The sequence below is a fragment of the Gymnogyps californianus genome, chromosome 19 (genome assembly GCF_018139145.2).
Source record: "Gymnogyps californianus isolate 813 chromosome 19, ASM1813914v2, whole genome shotgun sequence".
Taxonomy (NCBI): Eukaryota; Metazoa; Chordata; class Aves; order Accipitriformes; family Cathartidae; genus Gymnogyps; species Gymnogyps californianus.
In genome coordinates this window covers 12,077,430-12,098,531 of record NC_059489.1, presented here as the reverse complement: position 1 = coordinate 12,098,531, position 21,102 = coordinate 12,077,430, and the positions used below count along the sequence as shown (strand labels likewise).

At 39.1% G+C, this 21,102-nt stretch overlaps 1 protein-coding gene across 1 annotated transcript in view; it reads right to left on the bottom strand.

Moving 5' to 3' along the window:
• MYH10 (myosin heavy chain 10) overlaps positions 1 to 21,102 on the bottom strand; it is a 105,206-nt gene that overhangs the window by 75,950 nt on the left and 8,154 nt on the right. The window contains 1 exon segment of the mRNA XM_050908380.1: positions 12,621 to 12,777. Coding sequence (XP_050764337.1) covers positions 12,621 to 12,777 — 157 coding nt within the window.

The window sequence follows — 21,102 nt, the reverse complement described above, 5'->3', positions numbered from 1 at the left end:
CTGAAGAAAAAATTGTGACATTTGTTTTCAGAGTTGCTAGCCAGGGCTGAATCAGCATAAAAGGAGAAAACAAACAGCTGTCAGACTATGTCCTGCCCACTTAATGAAACTGTGGGTAGCTTCTCCATTACATACCAGATAGAATTTGAATTTTTTTTTTAGTCCTCATTAAGTTTGAAGCAGCTCAAACACGGTTTATGTTTTTACTGGCAGTCTTTCACTACCTTTATTAACTATCATTAAGAGAAGCTTTAGTAAGTCTAACTTAGAAATTAAAACAGAGTTGCTACATTTGTGAGCAGAAGTTAATAGGTAACACATTCCTTCCCTAACAAATTCATTCAAACAGGTATGGATTTATAACAAGACTGCAAACACCCCTAATCTATTATGTAATACCAAATTTATTTAGCCTTTTGAAATGGGTGACTGCTGTAGTTTAGGAGATGAGTGGAGAATACAAGTCAGCCTTCAGTTTGGAGAAAGACTAGACAAAACTGCACAGTCCTGAGGGCTGATCCACACTGCGAGCAAGGGCTGAGATGTACAAACAGCCCGTACATGAAGAGGAAAACAACTTCTACTGTGAGAGTGCTCCCAGTGCAATGCACCATCGAGCCATGGGGCCAGCTACAACAACTTATGTGACTGATGTACCGTCAAAGCCAACGACTGGTTCTCACAGAAGCGTTTAATGCAACTTAGCTGAAGGGCAGTAACAATCCATAAGGCAGCAACTTCTTAAACTGCTCCAGCTAGAGCTGCAAGGGCTTGCTCGCTTATGCTTATTGTTCTTCAAATGACACAGATGAGCAGTTCTCAGCCTTCCTGATTTCTGGCTCCTACAGAGCTTTCCCAGTAGAAATGAGCAGCTCCTAAATCTTCTACATGGGCCATCTCTAGGCTTACTTTTCAGTTTTTATTTGCATGCTGCTTAGAAATAACCTAAGATTAGTAGTAGTTGGCAAGCCACAGGCTGGAAAAGGTTTATTTAGACTGTAGAGTATTCAGCATAGCAGTGGTTTCTATTCTCTATCAACCCTGCTTAAGTTGCTCTGTTTCCCATGTAGTACAATTTTGTCTAGACAAAGATTACATTGTCAACCGAAACAATGATGGAAGGAGGTCCTTTAATTGTAATATCTGCCATTTAAGCTCACTCATGTAACTTTTGCTCTTCTCCTTCCCAAATAAATAAGCAAGCACAAACCACTTAAAACTGGCTGTGAACCAGCTCTCACTCTAGTGGGCTCTTCCTAAGCTGTTTCTTTATGCCTGAACTCCACAAGCTTGGAAAGATAGCAAGTATGATAACAGTACATAGCTAGGCTTTCTAGCTTCAACAATATATGGTCAGTGGTTTGGTTTTTTGTTCTCAATCACACATAGGACAGGACACATCATCTAGCACATCACCCCATCCACTATAAGGTCAGCCACACTGTACACACCAGTGATTTTAACACATAGCCTAGCAATAGCTAGGCTAAAAAGTCATAAGCATTTTTCTGACTGATATTTTCTAAGACCCATAACAAGCCTTTTGATAAGTATGTTTATCTGAAAATATTTTAAGTCCCAGATTTGCTGTATAGACTTCTTACACCTCTGTTCCTCAGCAGTGAAGTCAAGATAATTACTTTTTCCAATCACTGAACACCATAAGAAGTTCTAAAACACGTTCCCAAGAGAACATGTGAAAGCCACTGTTACAGTCTCATGAGACATTTCAGGAGACAAAAGCTCATGAGCTTCCACCACTTTATATGCCAACCTGCTGAGACTACCTTGCAAGTATGGCAAGGTACAGCACAACCAACTTTGTATGTTGTGCAATGTTCAAGATAAACATTTGTCTACAATTAAGACTTTTGGGGAGAGATGGATATCTCAAGTTAAGTGAGACAGTTCAAACATTAAAATCGTTTCCTCAAAGGACTCAAGTTAATGCTACTTTCTTATATTTTAAACAGAGATTTCCTTTAGGTTTGATGCTGAATAGTTTTTAAAGAAATTCAGAAATTCAGAAGACAAACACCACACTCTCCCTACCCTCTTGTGCCTAAATCACCACTAAGTTCTCAAACTATTTCAGCACAGCAATTTGAAATTGCACAATATAAATTCATCCTCCAGCTTTTAAAGAAAAATTCACAGGTATATTCAGGTCTCCTTTCCTTTGGAAGGAAGACATTGACCTTCATTTCTTTAAGGTCAAAAGAGCTTTTGCTCACATGCACTTGTGCACACACACAAGCATTTTCTTCTCCCCTTCGCCATTTTTCTAAACATGAGCATCATATATTCCTTATGCTATTTACAGGAGGGAAATCCTCAAAATCCTCTTCTCTCTCTCCCTTGAGCACATAGACCTCACACAAACATTTGTTCCTAGAAGTACAAAGCACTAACATTCATCTGATAGTTCCACTGTACCTGCTGATAATTAAAGTAATCCTTCCCTATCAGAAATGGTCATGAAAAATCATTTACAAAATGGCTTTCATTGGTGGTTTTGGGGTTTTTTTCCTACATAGCTTAATACTGTTTCCATCTAAAAGCCTGGTGTATATTACCCAAAGGGGGGGTAATATCTCCCTATGGAGGGCAGGAGGGGAACAGGAGGAGCATCTCCTACCAACTACAACTTTTCTCCACCCACTTTCAGCATCTAATACCCCCTTTCTTTGAACCTTTGTCTTCGATAAGAAAGGGATGTAAAAAACAAGGATACAAGAAAGAAGAGGACAATCACTGTAGGAATTTTTGACCCAGTAACTACTGTGAATTCATTTCAGTACTAAGGCAATGTTTCCCTGTGGTTTCGTGGAGAAAAACTTAACCTCATCCTTTAAATCTATTTGAGATGCTGAACGTAACCATGAACAACTATTGCTTTAAAAAAGAGATACAGTGACATTTTACCAGTTGCCTCTTAGCCAGTTTAACACTTCAGTGTAGTAAGAAATAATACTTATAGAAAACACCCCAATAAAGACTAATTAAGCTCCGTGCAGTCATAATAAACTAACAGCTGTGCTACAGTTTCCAGTAGTCTCGTCAGCCTCTTAAAAGCCAGCTGCAGCAGATTCCTGCACTCCTACCACTCCCATGTACTGCAGTGAGGCACACACTAACCCATCACACTCCATAACCCTCCAGTGTTATGAAGACACAGACAACTATTACCATTTAATCCATGTGCACTTCTATATGCAGGTTACAAAGTAAACTTACTGATATAGCAAGATACACCACATACAATCAGAATCGGTATCACACACTGCAAAATTAGCAGGTAAGAATGATTCCCCAGAACACTTTCCCAGTAGCCAGCAAATTCTCCTGCAATTTCCTGATCCATCATCCTCAAACTTCAAGTTTGTGAATTCCTCAAATTGCTTTTTGGATGAGCATAGGCTTTCAGCACCCATTATATCCTGAGGCACAGACTACCACAGTTTAGCTATGCTGTTAAAAAGAAGCTTCTTTTTGTTGTTTTGAACATGTCACTTGTGTGTTCCAAGTAATGACCCTTTGTTCTTGCATAGGAAGAGGTGGGGTGGGGGGAGGATCACTATTCCCTCTCCCTGTGCCACTTCAGATTTAGACTTCTGTTACATCTGACCCGAATTATTATTTCCATGCTGAATACAGTTTTGATAATTTCGGTTGTTCTTTGAATGTTTTCCTGTCATACTTCCTCTTTTCCCAAAGCAGGCAAAAGGCCAGAGCTGCACAAAGTGTTGAAGATAAAACGTATTATAAGTCTATGGCAAAAGCATTTCCTGGTTTGATCCCTTTTCCAGTTACGCCTCACATTCTCTACCTGATTTATAACCATTGCTGAACACTGAATTTAGATTTCCACAGATCTGTTTCATCCCCTACAGCTCCTACTCCAGCAGTAACACCTCCAACACTACTAAAGTTCATTCCCCCCAGTACACTCCATGCGTGCCGCTCCACAATGGCAGTCTCCCATGCTGTTTTAACCTCCTATACACTCCAAGGTGCAGTTCTTCACACCGGGCTCTCATTTTTGCTACCCTGGATAACAATATAAGCCAAGCATCCCCTCACAACCTCTTCTCTTTTCTAGACAAGAAGTTTATGAACGAGAAGCATGAACACAAGCACAAGTTCCACAGGGTTTTCAGCAGTAACTCTGCCAAACCGTAAAAGCAGAAAACAATGGACAAGATTGGTCAATCTTTAACCAGTTCTTTACGTACATGAAGGCCTTTCCTCGTACTGCAGTTACTTAAGAGCCTCTGGTTAGGATCACTACCAAATTACTTTTGGAAAGCCACATAGGTCCTATCAGATAGCCCTCCCTTGTGCATACAGATTCAATCACAGAACAATGCACTTGAGAGGCATGACCTCTCTTTTAAAAAGCCATATGGAGTCTTTATATACGATTATATGTATGTTCCTGCAAAGGCTAGTTTTATACTTTTGGAACAGCTTCTACCAACATGTTTGGCATTGATCATGAGCATACTGGTCTTCATATTCCCAGATCTGAAAAGGAATCTCAAAAAGATGGCATCCAGTAGCTAACATCTAGGTGCTTTGGTGCCAAATGTTTTGTACCAAACGTTCCCGTGCAGCACAGTCAGTCAGCTATTCCATCTGAGCTTAAGAATTCGGTTCTTGCAGTTTGCTACCATCACTTTTCTACTTACTAATCCTTCAGTTTGAGATTCCCTGATATCTTCCTCAAAGGAACGTTCCCAGCCTGAGAGAATGAGAGAATCAATCAGAGAATCAGAGGTTGGAAGGGACCTCAAGGATCACCTGATCCAACTTTTCTTGGCAAAAGTACAGTTTAGACAAGATGGCCGAGCACCCTGTCCAACCGAATCTTTAGTGTCCAATGTTGGGGAATCCACAACTTCCCTGGGGAGATTATTCCAATGGCTGATTGTTCCCATCGTGAAAAATTTTCCTCTTGTGTCCAATCAGAATCTCTCCAGGAGTAACTTGTACCCATTACTCCTCATCAAACTTCCCCAAGCAACTTCATAGCAGACACACATAGAGAGAGGTAGTCGCATTTTTTTCCTGCTTTTTCTTCCAAGTTTTCCTTGTACACGTCATCTGATGGCTTTACCATCACTCTGAAAAAGTCCTAGAATAAAAAGAATTTTAATGCCCCAGAGTATTCAGAAAGCCATGAGCTTTTATTCACCTTGCTTTATGAAACAGCAGACCAGAGGTGCACAACACCTTGCAACTCTGAATCACTGAGGAAGGTACACAAAGTCTGTCAGGAGTACCTAAGCAGCTAAATACCTGAAAGCATCAAGTATGGACAAGTGAAAGGATGCTAAATGATACCATCATTCCTGGTTAGGAAGCTAGATACACACTGAGATATACATTGGCAATCATGTTGGTGATGTGAGCCTTGGGTTATTGAAGATGAAGAACAGACCACCACCAGCCCCTCACCACCTCTCTCCACTTGCTAAGTGATAAAAATTGTTCCTACTTCTTGTTGCTTCCTTGCCAGAGTATAACAAAGAAATTTAAGTAAAGAGGAAGGGAGAGGAAAAAGGAGCTACTGCAATTGCTATCAGTAGCAGTTATAGCATAGCTAAACTCTTAGTTCAACATCCCAGAGGAACGCAGACATGACTGACAAAAACCAGTTATTGTGCAAAACACGCAACACCTAGCAGCACTGTTGCAGTGCAATGTGCTGTCAAGATCGGAATACATTTAAGTTTGTTGCATAAGCAATAATATCTTGATGTATGTCATCTGAAGGCTAAAGCCAAGCAGAAATGAATTATCCATTTCACAACTACCTAGAAATAAATGGAGTTTAAATTAAACTAAAGCTTCAGAGTAGAAGCAGGTGCTGGCTGAATAATATGCACAAAATGATTCATCTCATGAATGATTTCACAAGTTGAATGCACTTAGTCTTGAATTCCTGTCTGTAGGCTAGCACAGTCACAATTCAATTATGAGGCCAGCTTGCATAGCAAGTTTTAAAATTAAAATCATCATCAGTTGGTCAGAATATCAACTGAAGAGACCATGGAACAGGCTAATTTGCTGCAACACTTCACTTCAGAAGTGGGGAGAAAACAGCCAAGGCACCAAAGAAACTAAGAATTCTCTAGGTAACATTTGTCACTCCTGTCTCATTTTTAAATACGAGAAAGTTACTTCTTGAAGTTACGCAAAAAAATTTAAGTCAACCACTTCAAGGAATATTCCTAAGCAACTGAGGCTTAAGAAAAAGAGTTGTTTACTCTAAATATCATTATGCCTAATTAAGTTCATAACCTTGAGGCTGAACACCAATAAATAGCAAGGAACCAAACACATTTTTACACAGAGAAAGACAAAGATTAGGAATTGTTGTCGCAAGCACTAAAGTACTAAAACACAAACTTTTCCAACAGTAACAAAAAAGTTGAGGAAAAACAACATGGTAGTATACTATAATCTAGTTCTAGAAACTAAGTTCAACTGAGTTTGTTCAATAAGTAATTGCTACTGATGTCATTCAGAGATGGTTTAACAAGGCACGATAATTTAAATCATGAAAATAACTTCAGTCACTGAAGTGCACAGATTTAACACCAAGAGACAGAACGGAAGAGGGGAAGGAGATGAAATATTGCACAATAGGTTCAGCTGACAGAAGCATTTCTCATTTTACTTCAAATTCAAAAATAATGAGGTGGAAGACTGTTTCAACATGATGGATTTCAGTTTTTTCTACTTCATTTCTTGCTTCACGAATCTCTTTCCCTCCACTTAGCCATTAAGACCACTGTATATCACATTCCTATTGGTATACAAAGCTATTTTGATGTTAATGTTATTGTCACCTAAGTATTTATATTCCACAGCAGCCTGATTGGACAAAGTGAAAAAAACCACAGAAACCACAGTGTAACAATAGAGAGACCTATAAATCCTTCACATTACATTTACCAAGCAGCTAGTTCTGCTTAGACTGGCCATCCTGAACTTTGTGACTAGTTAAAAAGCTTTGGGGAATCTTTTGATAAGTCAAGATGTAATGAAAATATCAAGAATATTAATTGCACATAACAGGTTCTATATACTCCTCACATAACAGAGAACGTTAGTCATTACTCTCAGGCTTTTTAGTCTCAGCATTTTTTTCCTCTTCCATTTGAAGATTTAATAGACCTTTAAAGAAATGAGGAAAAGAGTTGTCATATTTTAGTTTCAATTCTTTTCTTCCATATCTTGGGGGGGGGGGACACCAAACACATCCCCAAAGGGAGGACTTAAATCAAGATTAACTAAAAATATAGATCAATATGATGTTTTTAAGAGAGAAGTATTGCATCTGTAGGCAGTATTGGCTTCTCCAACACCAAGTGTTCACTTCACCTATTACACTGTTTCCGATAAACCTTCTCTGCAACAGGATTAAAGGTAGTCCTAAAATATCAGTGCTAATTTAGTGCTCATCAAGATGTCCTCAGGGAAACAGGATAAAAAGGAGAGACTAAGCATAATTATACAAGAGTAATATTAGTAGGCGAGCTGGTCTTTGGCAACAAAAAGCAAACAAGTTTTCCTTAATATTTCCTCCAAATCACTTTTAGGAGTCAGTGAATAAAGAGGCATAAGAAAACAATGCCATACTTCCTCTAGAAATACAGTGGGAGAGTAGGAACGGAGAAGGGAGAAAAGAAAGTCAAGTATGGTAAAAGCACTAGAGAAAAATTTATCTTAGTGCTGCTTTCACACAATCAAGTCTCCCTTGCTAGTAAAATAAAGATAGTCATAGATGAACTATTAGACTTACAGAATCAGTTTTCTTAAAGAAAATCTTAGTCCCTATCAAAACATTTTCTTCCTACTGCCTATAACTTTTAGCCGTACAGAAGAACACTAGCAAGTCTTGCAAATTGTATTACCAAACAGAATTAAGGTCAATGTTGTCACAGGGATTAGGATACCAATTCCTTATGACCATGTCAACTGTCCAGCAGCCGTGAAAAGCTCAGTCTAGCATTCTTTTGTGAAGCACACCAACTCCAACCCTATGCATTTATGCATTTGACTTCTGTCTAGGGCTAAACAATTTCAATATGCCTAGAAGCCCCTGGGTTATGTGTACTTACTGCTTCAACATAACATTAGGAAAATGAAGAGAAAGCACAGGAGAAATCCACTAAACCACCTGTGAAATAACACTTACCCTACTACCACACTACTTTGAAAACTAATTACTAGGGGAGAGAGAGGGGAAATCCAGTATGTAAAGCTGAATTGCATGTTATTATCTTCTGAGGTCAAGGCACTAGGTAATGAGTCTTTTCCTGGAGAGAAATCCTGACTGTCATAATCAGAACGCACCCGAAGTCTTGCTTGTTTTTAATAAGACTGTGTTCACACTCAGTCTTTACTAGAAGTCTTGCAGAAAAGGCAACACTTATGAGATCAAGAAATCAACGAGGTTTGCTTTTCCTTGCAAAACTTGCCTCAAATCCCTAGTGCATCACAGCTGCACCACCACTGAACTGTTCAGCTGCAACACTCAGCCATCAAAAACAATTCTGCACCTCCCTCTTTCTTGTGACAGCTTACACTAATTCAATACATCTCTCTGGGGAATACTATTCCCCTCTCCAAAACAGCAAACTGGGCTTCTTGAACATATTCTCTGTTTTACAGCTCTTCCCCCCTGCCCCTTTGTCCTCCATGTTTAACAAGAACTGAAACAGATTTTCAGCCCATTCTCCTCCCCACTAAAGGGCACGGTGAGAGCTGACCTGTGAAGACTGCAGGGCTGAAGGTCCTCCTAAACAGGAAATTCTTCAAGGGGACAAGAATAGAGAAGCAGTTCGATGACTGGCAGTTAGCAATGCTTCCATACAATCTTTTCCTAACAGAGAGTGCACTGTGAAGTGCAGTGCTCCGTTCATATCGCCAGTTTAACAAAATGGAGTATTTCTAGCAACATTTAAGACAAGGAATAACTATTGAGATGTACGAGTCAGTTGTTTCTGCTACACAAAAAACCTTTTTCTTTCATAATCTAAAACAGAAATCTATGTTTTGTTGTTTAAGCATAAATATTATTTTAAACATACAAAACTTCAGATTAGCAGAAACTTGATCTCCAGTCATCCATGCTCTGAAATAAAGGTATGAAAGCATTAAGATACTGAGTAACAGTTTACTCCCTGTACCCAATTACCAGCACAGAAAAAATGTGTTTTAAGAAATCGGGTTGTTCAGAGTCCCAGCTCAGGTCCAAGTATCCTGTTAATCAGTGTAAACACATCTCACAAACACCTAGAAAATTAGTAGTTTGTGATTAGCTACAAGGAAAGTAAATATGATTATACTGAACAAAATACCACTGAACTGGCCAGAAAGAGACAGCCAACCACGTTCATTGACCTAAATTAGTGGCTAAGATAGCTCTATAAGGGTATGGTCATATTATCCAAAGGAATTGCATTCCTATGGGTTCAATTTCAGGTTTGAATCCTAATAATTAAACTCTAGCTGTCAAATACTGGAAACACAAAAGTCATTCATATCAAATGAAATCTATGAATATGCTATAATAGCAATAGCATGACTTGCAATAATACTGGAAAAACTAACCCCCGCTACCCCACTCTCTCTACCATCCTAGCTCTATCTCCCAAAGCAACTATGTGCACAAACATGGACAGGAACCGTAGAAGAACAGTTTTATAGTTCTAACTATGTGTTAGTAACTTATCAGCAAAAGCATCTTGGTCAAGGATTATGCTGCAAATAAATGCTGAGAACTCTGATGACTTAATCTGAAGCATTCTGATTAATACAGCTAGTTCTTGGTTAGAGACCTGTTTCTACTAGCCAAAAGTTTCCGATACACATTTTCTGTTTCATTAGCTAAAGATTGAAAGCCTAGCAAAACATAAGGCATAGTTAGAAGATTAAGGACATTTTGTGCATTATGTTAAATCCTTGTCTGGCAGGGAAAACGTAGCTCTCCCTACCAAATTCTAGGCACACTCAGTAGTTGACCTTGTGTTGCCACTGATAACCAGAAAATAAGTTGAATATTGTAATGATCTCCTACTGTTAAGACAAGTATTATTTGATGCTCCAATGACTAGAAAACCTTAGTTGTTGTAATTGCAAGTTTTATTTATATGAAGACTTAAATTCAGTTCCCTGAAGTTCCTCTGTCTCTCTGCATCAGGCCCCATCTAGAGGCTCTGTAAGCAAAGAGGGACCAGCACCGAGCAGTGCTAGTGCCAGACTTCTCCACTCACCCCACTTTAGACAAATACTTGCTAGTCATTCTCATCATGACTGATCACTGTTTCACAAGACTACGTAAAGCCAGGGTGATTGTATAAGATCACCAATACAAATAGCAGTGAGTCTCATACTTCATGCAAGCGTATCTCCAAAAGTCTGTACACCACCTTCCTCCTAAAGGAAGCAATGCCTGTAAACAGTTTCACGAGTCCATTATACATTCAGAAGCAGAACTGTTTTTCTCTTCCTCTGATCCAACCCAATCAGGCAAGAACAGTTTGCTTAGAAGAATATTTGCCAAGCACAAAACTGCTAATGCCTGTTCTAGAGTTTTTACTTATCCTTGGCAATGCAATTGTGAAGGCAAGCCATCAATGTAAAGTTCACTGGCTGATTGCAATTACTTGCTAAAATAAACAGGGAGTAGCTCTATACAGGTGAAGGGCACTAGAAACACAGATTTAGTTAACTTTGAAGAAGTTATTCTCTAATAAATTGATCCTGTTGCATAGTTTTGATCTATTCTTTCTCCAGTCTATGGCTTCATTCTTTCAAATGAAAAGAATTCAGACAATCAAAATCAAAAAGAAAGCAAGCACAGAAAGACACGAACAGAGATTTGATACAAAATACAAACCTCCATATATCAGTATGGAAAGAAAACAAGACTGTAACCAAACATCATGTGAAATTTTTTTCATTTCATCTTCCAAAAATAGTAAAACTTGTACATGTAGCAAGATCTCCAGAGATATAAATCAGTACTAGCATGGTATGTGAACAAATATATAGAGCACCTGAAGTGTGATAACTACTGACATTGACTTACTTATTTAGAGGACATTTGTCTCAGGAACTTTTCAAAAGTTCTTGAGACAATTTCAAAAGAAATTGTGCTTTTAGAGTGTGAAGCCCTTATCCACAAACCACTTGAGACTGCTAGGAATAAACTCCTTAAAATAATCTTAAAGTTTGCTCTATTCTTCCACATACACTTGTTATTGGGGTCCTCTGATCTGAGCTGTTAAAGGCTGTTGTTCTGGTCAAGAGGCCATAGTATTTCTTTCATAAAAACACGTAAAAACAGAGCCCCAAATATCCATTGAGAAGCGTGACAACTCTTGGTGGCCCCAATCTGCTGCTCTCCCATTGCTTGCCCCACATCACCCGCTCAGTGGTGATGGCATAGTTTCTTCTGGGGCGAGAGAGCACTCAGCAATCCAGCAACCTGCAGTTTATTATTAAGCAGCGCTAAAGACAAAGGCACAACTGAAGAAACAAAGACTTACAGTGATTTATTTAAAGACAGGAAATGTCTTTTTAAAAGAGATTTACATTTAAATGGTTGATTAACCTGGTAGCAGAAATAGTGTTTTCTTAGTTTGTGTGAACTAGGTCAAATAGCTCAAAGAGCTTTTAACCTACTTCTATACCAGTACATCTATACCAGGTCTATAGCAAAAAACATGCTAAGTTTTTCAGACTTGCCTCTTCATTACACACACTTTTCTAGATACAACATGCTAGTGTTGCCACATCAGTGAAAACAACCACCTAAATATGAACCATTATTGGATAGTATGAGCTGTGTTTCCAACATACTATGTCAGAAGTACAATTCTACAAGTTCAACAGCATATGTTTATTTCAACACATTTATATAATGTCAGATTCACAGTTTTCATATTTGTCCAGCACAGCCTTAAAGCCAAAATTGAAAGCATGTGCCCACCATAAACTTACTCTCTAATCTACTACAGACACGACCTATACCAGTTTGGAGAAAAAAAAAATTCAAAAATATCTTCAAGGTTAAGCATTTTCCTGACCTCTTTTTGAACTCAAACATACTATTGTTTCATTGTCACTTCAGATTATTTGTCAGCTGCCAAAACGCCAACATTTTTATAGAATTAGAGAGACAAGTCATTAACATACTTTAGCTTTCCCTTTTCAATCACACTTTTTCATTCTTACTTCATTCAAAGCCAGTGCACTAACATCTTTTGACATGAATCTTATCCCATCTTTTTTTAAGAAGAAAGTATTTCTACTACAACTTTCAGTGCCACCAGCTGGCACAGTACACTTGCTATTAGTGTTAGTTTGCTTCTGTGCCTCAGTAAGTCAGACAAATATGCCAACAGGGGTCAATCTCCAAGTTATTTCTATTCTGAAAGTTTAAGGTTCTAGATAAAAAAAGCTTCCCCCCCCCCAAGTACCAGAAAAGATTCTGATTGTGTTAGAAATTACTATATAGCTTGATAGCAAAGCTCCTGAGTTTTAGGTACATTACAAAGAGTTGTCAGCTAACTGTTAAGTAACATTTAACTAATTCTTACCTTGTAGCATGCATCTATATGCAGATTCAGATATTGCATAAATGTGCGGTGGCATTTCATGGCGCTTCTTCCCTCTGTACATCTCGATAATGTTTTCTGAATAAATCGGGAGGTTCTTGTAAGGATTTATAACTACGCAGAACAGCCCTGAATAGGTCTTAAAAAGAAACAGAGAAACATTTCTGTTAGTAAACAGTATGGAAATAGAGCCATAAAGAGCAGAAAACTTTTTTCACAGGTTCTGTAATATTTATCTTAAAACAAAATTGAGGTCCTTTTTGTTGAGCAACTACATGCTATATTCAAATTATTGGCTTCTAGTTCTCTTAAAAGGCTCTTTAATTACCTGCATAAAAAGTAATTTAAAGATAATAAATGTGAGTAAATATGAACTGGAGCATCTGATCTCTTTCCCACAGATATTTAAACCTCCCTTCCATTTGCCAAGTTACAGCATATATGGACAACTTTTCATGTTCAACTCCTTCAGTAAAATGTGCATTCAAAGTTATTTTTTCTTTTTTGAAGGAACTGATGATCTTGATTACTCTAGTAAATAATTTGGATAAGGAAAAAGCCCATTTCCAACCACCACTATTTCTGCTATCTTCTATTTTCTCATATCTGTATGTCTTTCCTGCTCATCAGCCTTTCTCAATCCCAAAGCAGTCTCCTCCTGGAGAGGTCATTCCCTCCACTGTCCCACCCCAGCTGATGGATAGCCTCGCAGTTGGCACTGCAGACTATGTTTCATACTCTGCTTTTAGAGTTGATACTCAACAGAAGGTACCAGGACTACTATAATATCAAGAAACTCAAGCACAAATTTTAAATTGCTTATTTCATTGACACTGAGGCATTTCTGTTTAGTCAAAAAATGCCTCAAGTTTTACAAAATCGAGCACACATTGCAAACTATACATACAGGTCCACATTTCCCTGTGAATGAAGTATTAAAGACTACTTCAGAATAGTTCAATCTCTGCTCTGTAGAAGCTACTTATAAGGAAATTATCATATAAATATATATGAAAGAAAAACTTATACAGTCAGCCTCTCATACTTTGTTATCTGGGAGGGACAGATGTGCATGGTCTGGCTGTATGGGCCTTACTAGGGATCAAAGGTTAAGCTCACAGACAGGCAGTTTTGCACCATGCAAAACACAGAGCTAATCCATGGTGTTTCCCTGAACCAAGGCATCTGGATGGCTCTTGCCTTTTCAGAATCAACCTAAATTGATGGTTTTTAAGAAAGCAAGAATCTCTCCATTCACCTTTATTTCATCGCACGCTTTGAAAGTGTGTTGGTTTTGGTCATAATACTATTCACATCTTTACTAGTATAGGAACATTAGCAAGAGAGACCAGTTTTGACAGAAATAGGCAGCATCTTTCTGAATGTCAGGAAAACTGTGTTTCTTACACCTTTGCAGGCTGAGAGGCGAGAAGGAATGGAGACAGTAAGCAGACAGCATTAACAGCTGTTGAGAGCCTACAGTATTAAGCAGGTAACTCATGATTCTTATAACATTTGTTGATTTAAAAAATATTTCTGCTACATTTGTATGAACAGAGTAGCTGAAATTCCTGATCTGCCTTTTTTCAAATGTATAAAAGATTTTATTCGGAGGAAAAGGTGCTTTGTTCTTTCTACACCTACAAGGGATTCTGGAAAGACAGACAGAAGGTGATCTCTGAAGTGTGTCAGGAGCGCCATCGGTAAAGAACTTGGTTTTATGCCAGATGTCCTGACATAAGGACATCTTATGTCCTTATAGGAAAATAATCTCTCCACTTTGGTCAGATCTGCTGGATGATAAGTACTGCAGTGCCTTACCCAGCCAAACATCTTTGATCATAAGGTATTTATTTCTCAAGAGAAAGGAAACAGATGTTATCAGCTCAACTGACCCAAGCATAAAGAACAACTTATCAGTCATTAACTCATCATAAGCATGGGTCTGTTGGCAAGTGGGCAGTTCCTCCCCAGCCCTCCTTTCCAGCCACATGTTCCCACCACTGTCCCTGTTGCCAGCATCAGCGCCCTTGCAGTAATTTACCAAGCTGGATACTACTGAAGATAAACTTCAAAAAGTATTGGTTGGTAATAGAATCAGTTCCCTGACCAAACTCTTTCATGGTCACTAGTGATACTGTAAGGGAGAGGGAAGGCAGGCCAGTTATTTTAATAGCATGGTACAACTAACAAAGGAGCCAATTAACTGATAAATACTGGATCTACGTTCCTAGCCAGCCGCCTTCCCTGTTGTGCTCAACTGAGGTCATCCACATTCATCTACAATTACTACAGGTGACATGAAGGCATCGAGAATTACCACAAGCCTGATTTCCATTCTAGTCTTCAAATAAGGACAACTAGAAGAAAGGCACACATTCACCAAGCCCGTATGATCACCAGCTCAAAATCACTGAACAGCACCTATGCTTGTTTCTCCACTACAGTCACATCTAATAAAAAAAAAAAAAAACTTGTTTATTGCTGACTGCAGATGAGATATGGTCACAAGCAAAAGAATTCACACAGCCAAAGTCCATTTCCAGATCTGTCCCAACACACCCTCTGACCAGTTTAATGGAATGAACATTTGCTTAAGCCAGCAGACCTCTTTCCTCCAGGATGATTCTGGACTCGAATCCAGCAGCACTTCTGAGCCCTGGTCTGTTTTTCACCCACCCAGCTTCAGAGACTTGCAATTTACCTCCATGGGCTGCTGTTGTATACCTTACTGTAGACAGGAACTCTCAGAACAGTGACTGATGGTTAAGCTGTAAGGGTATTGCTGTATATACTAGCTATATTGCAGTCACCCTCTTTCAAGAGCAACACCCCTATTTCTCTGCAAATTCATCTAAAACTTTTATCAGTTGTTTTGGTCCTTTCATGTTCACAAAGGAAAATAGTTGTTTTTTCCCCAGTATCACTGCCCTTCCCCAGACATGAATAAACTGACCTGGTAAGTAAAAAAAAAAAAAAAAAAAAAATCTTAAGTGCTAAGATAAGAACAGCTATTTGAAGATTATCCTTCCCTCCTCCCCCCAGTTGCTTTAGCATCTTTTGTTTATTTCCCCAACACAGACATGGACTAAATGTTATTACTATTTAGCTACATAAAGAATTAATAATTTATAAAAACAAACTTAAAAATCCTTCAGACCTGTATTGATGATACCTAACCTGGAAGCCTTTCTAGACTATCTCCCGACGCAGTAATTGGATGGATCAGTGAACCTGGAATGATCAGAATAAGCAAAGTCCAGTCAGATGCCAACGTAACTCAGCCAATGTAGAGGAAGACCAGCAAAATGTCCTGGGCAATGAAAAGGGTTAAATTAAGAGGCTCTATATTGAACAGGGCCAAATTAGAAGTTAAGAAGCACAAAATTCTACTGTTTCACCAGTGCTGGGGTTCATTGATTTGAAGCTAAATCTAAAGGATAGGCTTTTATCCCTGACCATTAAGTCTGTGTCATGACATAGCTCTTCACATGCAGCACCTTGAACTCCAACATCTTGATTTCCTGCACATTTGTCATTCAGTTCACTCTCCTGCCATTTCCCTGAAGAATTTAAAAAAAAAAATTTTAAAAAAAAAAATCACACTTTCAAAACATCAACACACTGTACAGCCTTAATTTATTCAAAGGAAGATGGAACCGAGTTCTCCCACAAGGCTCCCAAATTTCCTGACCATCATCTATTGCAGAAAGCAACATATGAACATATTGGCAGGTTGTTTGCGTGGCTTGGTAGGCATATAAACACAGAAGGGATGCTTTTATTGAGTCAAATTTAATTGGGGGGGAAGTAAATGGTACAAAAATTTTTATACAGCTATTTTATAACTGCAAGTCTCACAGTACAAGTATATTACTATATCTAAGACAGCAGATTGGAGGCATGGGCTTTCTGCATGCAAATTGAAGACACAAAAAGTAGGCTGAGATTGTTTCACGCACCTTGAAAAGCTTCTTGGTGACCAGCCATAGAAAGAATTAACAGGAATACTTGCACATCTGCCTTACAAGCAGACACCGTACTTAATGAATACCACCATGTAACTGTTAAAGATGCCCAGAGCTTTCAGACGTGCCAAAGGGGCAGAGTGATGCCCTGTGCCTCCTCTCTATTCTGCAGTCCATGGACTCTGCCAAAACTGTCAGATCTGAATTACAGTTAGGATCAAGCACTGAAGAGCTACACTAACTAGTCAGTCTGGATGAAGAACCAGACTTCATTAATTTTTCAGCTGACAGAGGTAGATACATATATTAAGAACTTAAAGGCAAGTAAAGATGCTTATTCACCTTGAGATCATGAGCTCAGCTGCAAACAAGCCAGTTGTTTGAAACACACACATTTCTGCTTTACCAAGGAACAGGATATAGACAATATCAACCAACAGCAATAAGGCATGTTGGAATGCACACTCTCTAGGCAAGGCTCCAGAGACAAATAGTAAAGGAGTGCTCTGACAGAGGTTTGTTATACAAACTCTCCTTCAGGACACTAATTGTGGAGTTTGAATGTTTCCAGATGCTTACAAGCCTCTATCCAGTAGTATATCATTTAGTAATTTGGATTTTGGAAAGCTATCCCAGACTGCAGAGTTCAGGTTCCTGGCACTGGCCTATTTGAAAACTACATTATATCGTAGCAGTAAGCAACCTGAGAAAGAGGTATATGTAAGTGAACTACTGGCAAATAGAGAGTGCATTATTTCCAGGTGAAAGCACATGGGAATTTAGGCTCTAAATTGGGAGTGTGGGCTCCAGAGCAAGAAAGGTTTTCATGGCCTGTCTTCCCTTAAAACCATATCAAACCTTCACTGTGTATACACATATGGTGGTATTAGTGTCAAAAGCCTTGTGTGATTCCTTAGATTAATAGCTCAGCTTTACAGTTCTTGCATCAAGGAATATGCTGTTATGACTGTTAGGTTGGTTCCTCCTGTCGCAACATCAAAAGGCCTCTTTAAAGCATCACTTCAGAGTGCATTAGCAAGATGCAGGTAAATTTTGGGAATTTGTAACAATCAGTTTGCATCACCTGAGTATCCAGGCTCAACATTTATCTCCAGTTCTTCAAATATACAAAGTGACAGATTTACTCTATTACTACATAAATAATTAAGCTGAAGTAAAGCATCTAGACATCTCCTATTATTACCCGAAATATAAAACAGCAGTTTCTAGCCTAGAAAGCAATACCTGTTTTAAGCAGTATCCCATATACTAATGGGGTAGAGCACATTCTCCAGATTGATAAATTGCATCAGCATAGCATTTTCTTGTCTGGTTTCACTTCCTGAGGTTATGGATCTGCCTTTCACACTCCAAGACCTATAAGTCCTCTGAGCTTGGCACGGTTTTCTCGTGTACTACCTTTTTCCCCCAAATGAGGCAGTTATTCAATCCTAAATTCAAGCCTTAAAGAAGGGCAGGCAGCTCTTCAGTCGCAGAGGGGAGGAAAGTGAGGCTGTGGCCTAGGGTGGAACACGTTCTCTGCTTTGCACAGCAGCTAAGCCCCAGCTATGACCCACCTCCTCTCAGGGCAGGGGCAGAGGGGCCACACAGCTGCCCCAGCACCATGGGCAGCCCCCACACCACCATCCCGAGCCCATGCTCCCCGGCCAGGGCACAGTCAAGACTGGAACCCAGTCATCTCTGTACAAGCCCAAACTGCTAGTTAAAAAAAAAAAAAAAAAAGTCCTGTTGGCACCCAAGAGGTTGGGGTCAAGGGTGCCAACAAGGGTAAGGAACACCTGTGCAGGGTAATGGGAACCTCAGCTCTGACAGAGGCTGGGAGACAAGATACACTGACTGTTACTCAGGGCAATTGAAGAGTAAAATCCATGCATGAGGAGAATGAGAAAGGGAAGGAGCACAACATACATACAAGCTATTGAAGAAAAAGTACAGCCCAAACTTTAGAAGACTGTCTATTGATGTTCTCTACAACTAGCACTAAAGAGAGGACGTTCACCAGTACTGTATTTTCACATTTACAGCCTTCAGGTTATGTGTTTAAGGAGAGAAAAACCAACATTAGATCAGCACTGCAGGTTATACTCCTGCTCAGTCAGCTCACCACCTCAGAGACAGAAAGGCTCGGTATCACAGCCGCTCAGACAGCATGACTGCTTCAGCCACAGCAACTGCTAAGACATAAAACATGATCTTAGGTTGCACCAGGGCCAGAAAAGTATTAATATCCTTTCATAAGGCTCCTGTATAGCTGCATGTTGGAGCTTGACAGCTCTACAAAAGGCTTAGAACAGGCTACCCGTGACTTCTAATGCAGGCATACAGCTTGAAGGGGTGTCTTGCAACACAGTGCATTCCACTGAGCACTTGTCCATAATCCAAATTATTGCACCTTTTTAGGCTGCTAATCTACCATTTTTAATAGAAGCAGAGAATATATGACAAGAACATGCACTTTTTCACACTTCTGCTTGCCTGAGGGCAAGGAGGGCATTGATTCACTTCTCTTAAATCCCTCTGACATTTCTAACAAAGTAAAACCCTACACAGAACTCTCTCAACTTGATCACATTTATGAGTCTTCCAAAAATCAGAGTTAATTTAAAAACAAGTTCTTGTGTCAAAGCAGCCCTTACAATTTGAATCCCAGCATTTCTTCTGCAATATATTAGGTACTAGATCCAGCGACTGGTTTGTGTTAAGGAAAAAGATGAAATTAAGTAACAAACTATTTCTTACAGGTACTTTTAATATCAGTCTTGCATACTTAGTAATGTGAAACATTCCCAACTGGACCAGCAGGAAAATTAAAGCAATTAGAACACAGAAGCTTATATAACAACACAGATTGTTCTAGGTTATGCTCTGGCCTCACAGGAGGCAGCAGCTTAAGAGAAGAAACAGCTTATAGACAGCTCCTCAAGTGCAGTTTTATAAGAGCTTCCACCCACAGCAGGCTCTGGAACTGGGGACTACAGCATATTTCTCATTCTTTCCCTCTTCTGCCCCAATAAAATGGAAAGTACATCAAAAAATGAAAGTAGCACAGGGCTGCAGACCAATTACAGAGGTAATACTTGTAATTATCAAAAAGTATCTGCTTAAGTATATTTAATTGCACAATAGTAAGCATTTTTTCTTCTTTACTGGTAGAAAGAAAACCCAGTAGGCATATACACAGAGAGCAATAATTAGCAGCAAGGTTCCAGGAGCTCTCAGCCTTACATAAACAGTTTTCAACCCCTTTGAAAAAGTCTGCTAAAAAAGTGGAGGAGTGGGTGGGGAAGATAATGCATAGTTCATTACAGTTTGAAGGACTTTGAAGTTGAATCTAACCCTTTCCTCACGAGTGCTTCACCTTCTTTTCGTCCTTCCTCAAGGAACAGCAAAACTAGTCATCTCTAACTTGACTTCACCTACAGCACGCACACGTCTTACACATGTCCCCACCTGAAACTCTCTAGCTAAGCACCCAAACATAGGTCATGGGCTCACCAACAACAGACAGCACCAGGGAAACATCCCACATACAGTCACACCAAGGAAAGAGGCCATCTGGATACTGACATGGGTTAATAGAAGTCAAGCATTTGAGAAATTCTATTAATTTTAATCCTTTTGACTGAATGAGGTCAGGAAGCAGTTAAGTAGTAATTGCAATGATTTATGGGGGTATCAGCAAGCTACATATAATCAACTGTGGGCAATGGACTTCCTCCAGGAGAGCTGGGACTAGAACAGATGTGGCAACAGCAACATTTTTTTAAATAGATTTTTATAAAGCCCACTGGATTTTGAATATCTTAGTTTTTACTGTACCTTAATTACACCCTATGTTTGAGCAAGCAATTCCTTCATCCCATCTTACTGCACTGGGTACAGGAATGGGAACTTTTGACCACACAAGACAGACTTTTGGTCCTGCAATATCTTCTTTCAGTTTGATCATCTTTTCCAACTCAAACATTTATAGACCCATTGAGTCAATGTGCCATTTATCCAGGAACTTTTCAGATACTAGTCTACGCTTACCAGTCAGACCATTAAAATACAGCCATCTGCAAACCCAGACGTCATACTTTTCTGGAAAATCAGTAAGGTGTGTCAAATCTCTACAGGATCCATACTATTAGTGTTTGCTAGTGCACTTAGTGAGAAACCCATTTTGGTTTAACAAAATATTTCTGTTAACAAAATTAGCATAAGGTTATGTTTTTACATGCATTAACAGAGTATGTAGGAACATATAAACATTTAAAATATGCTTTAAAAGTGAAATTGAAGGGTCTTTCTTGCCATCAAAAGAGGTATTGACACAAAAGCAGAGTTTTAAATTGCTGGAAAAAGTGTCATCTAGTCCTTAGAAGTATTAATAGTCCTTAGCTTATTCATTCCAATTCCAGCCAGTGTCTGCAATATCACGAACAAATTGCTTTCCATTTAAGTAGAAATGAGGTATTTACATTCCTGATCTA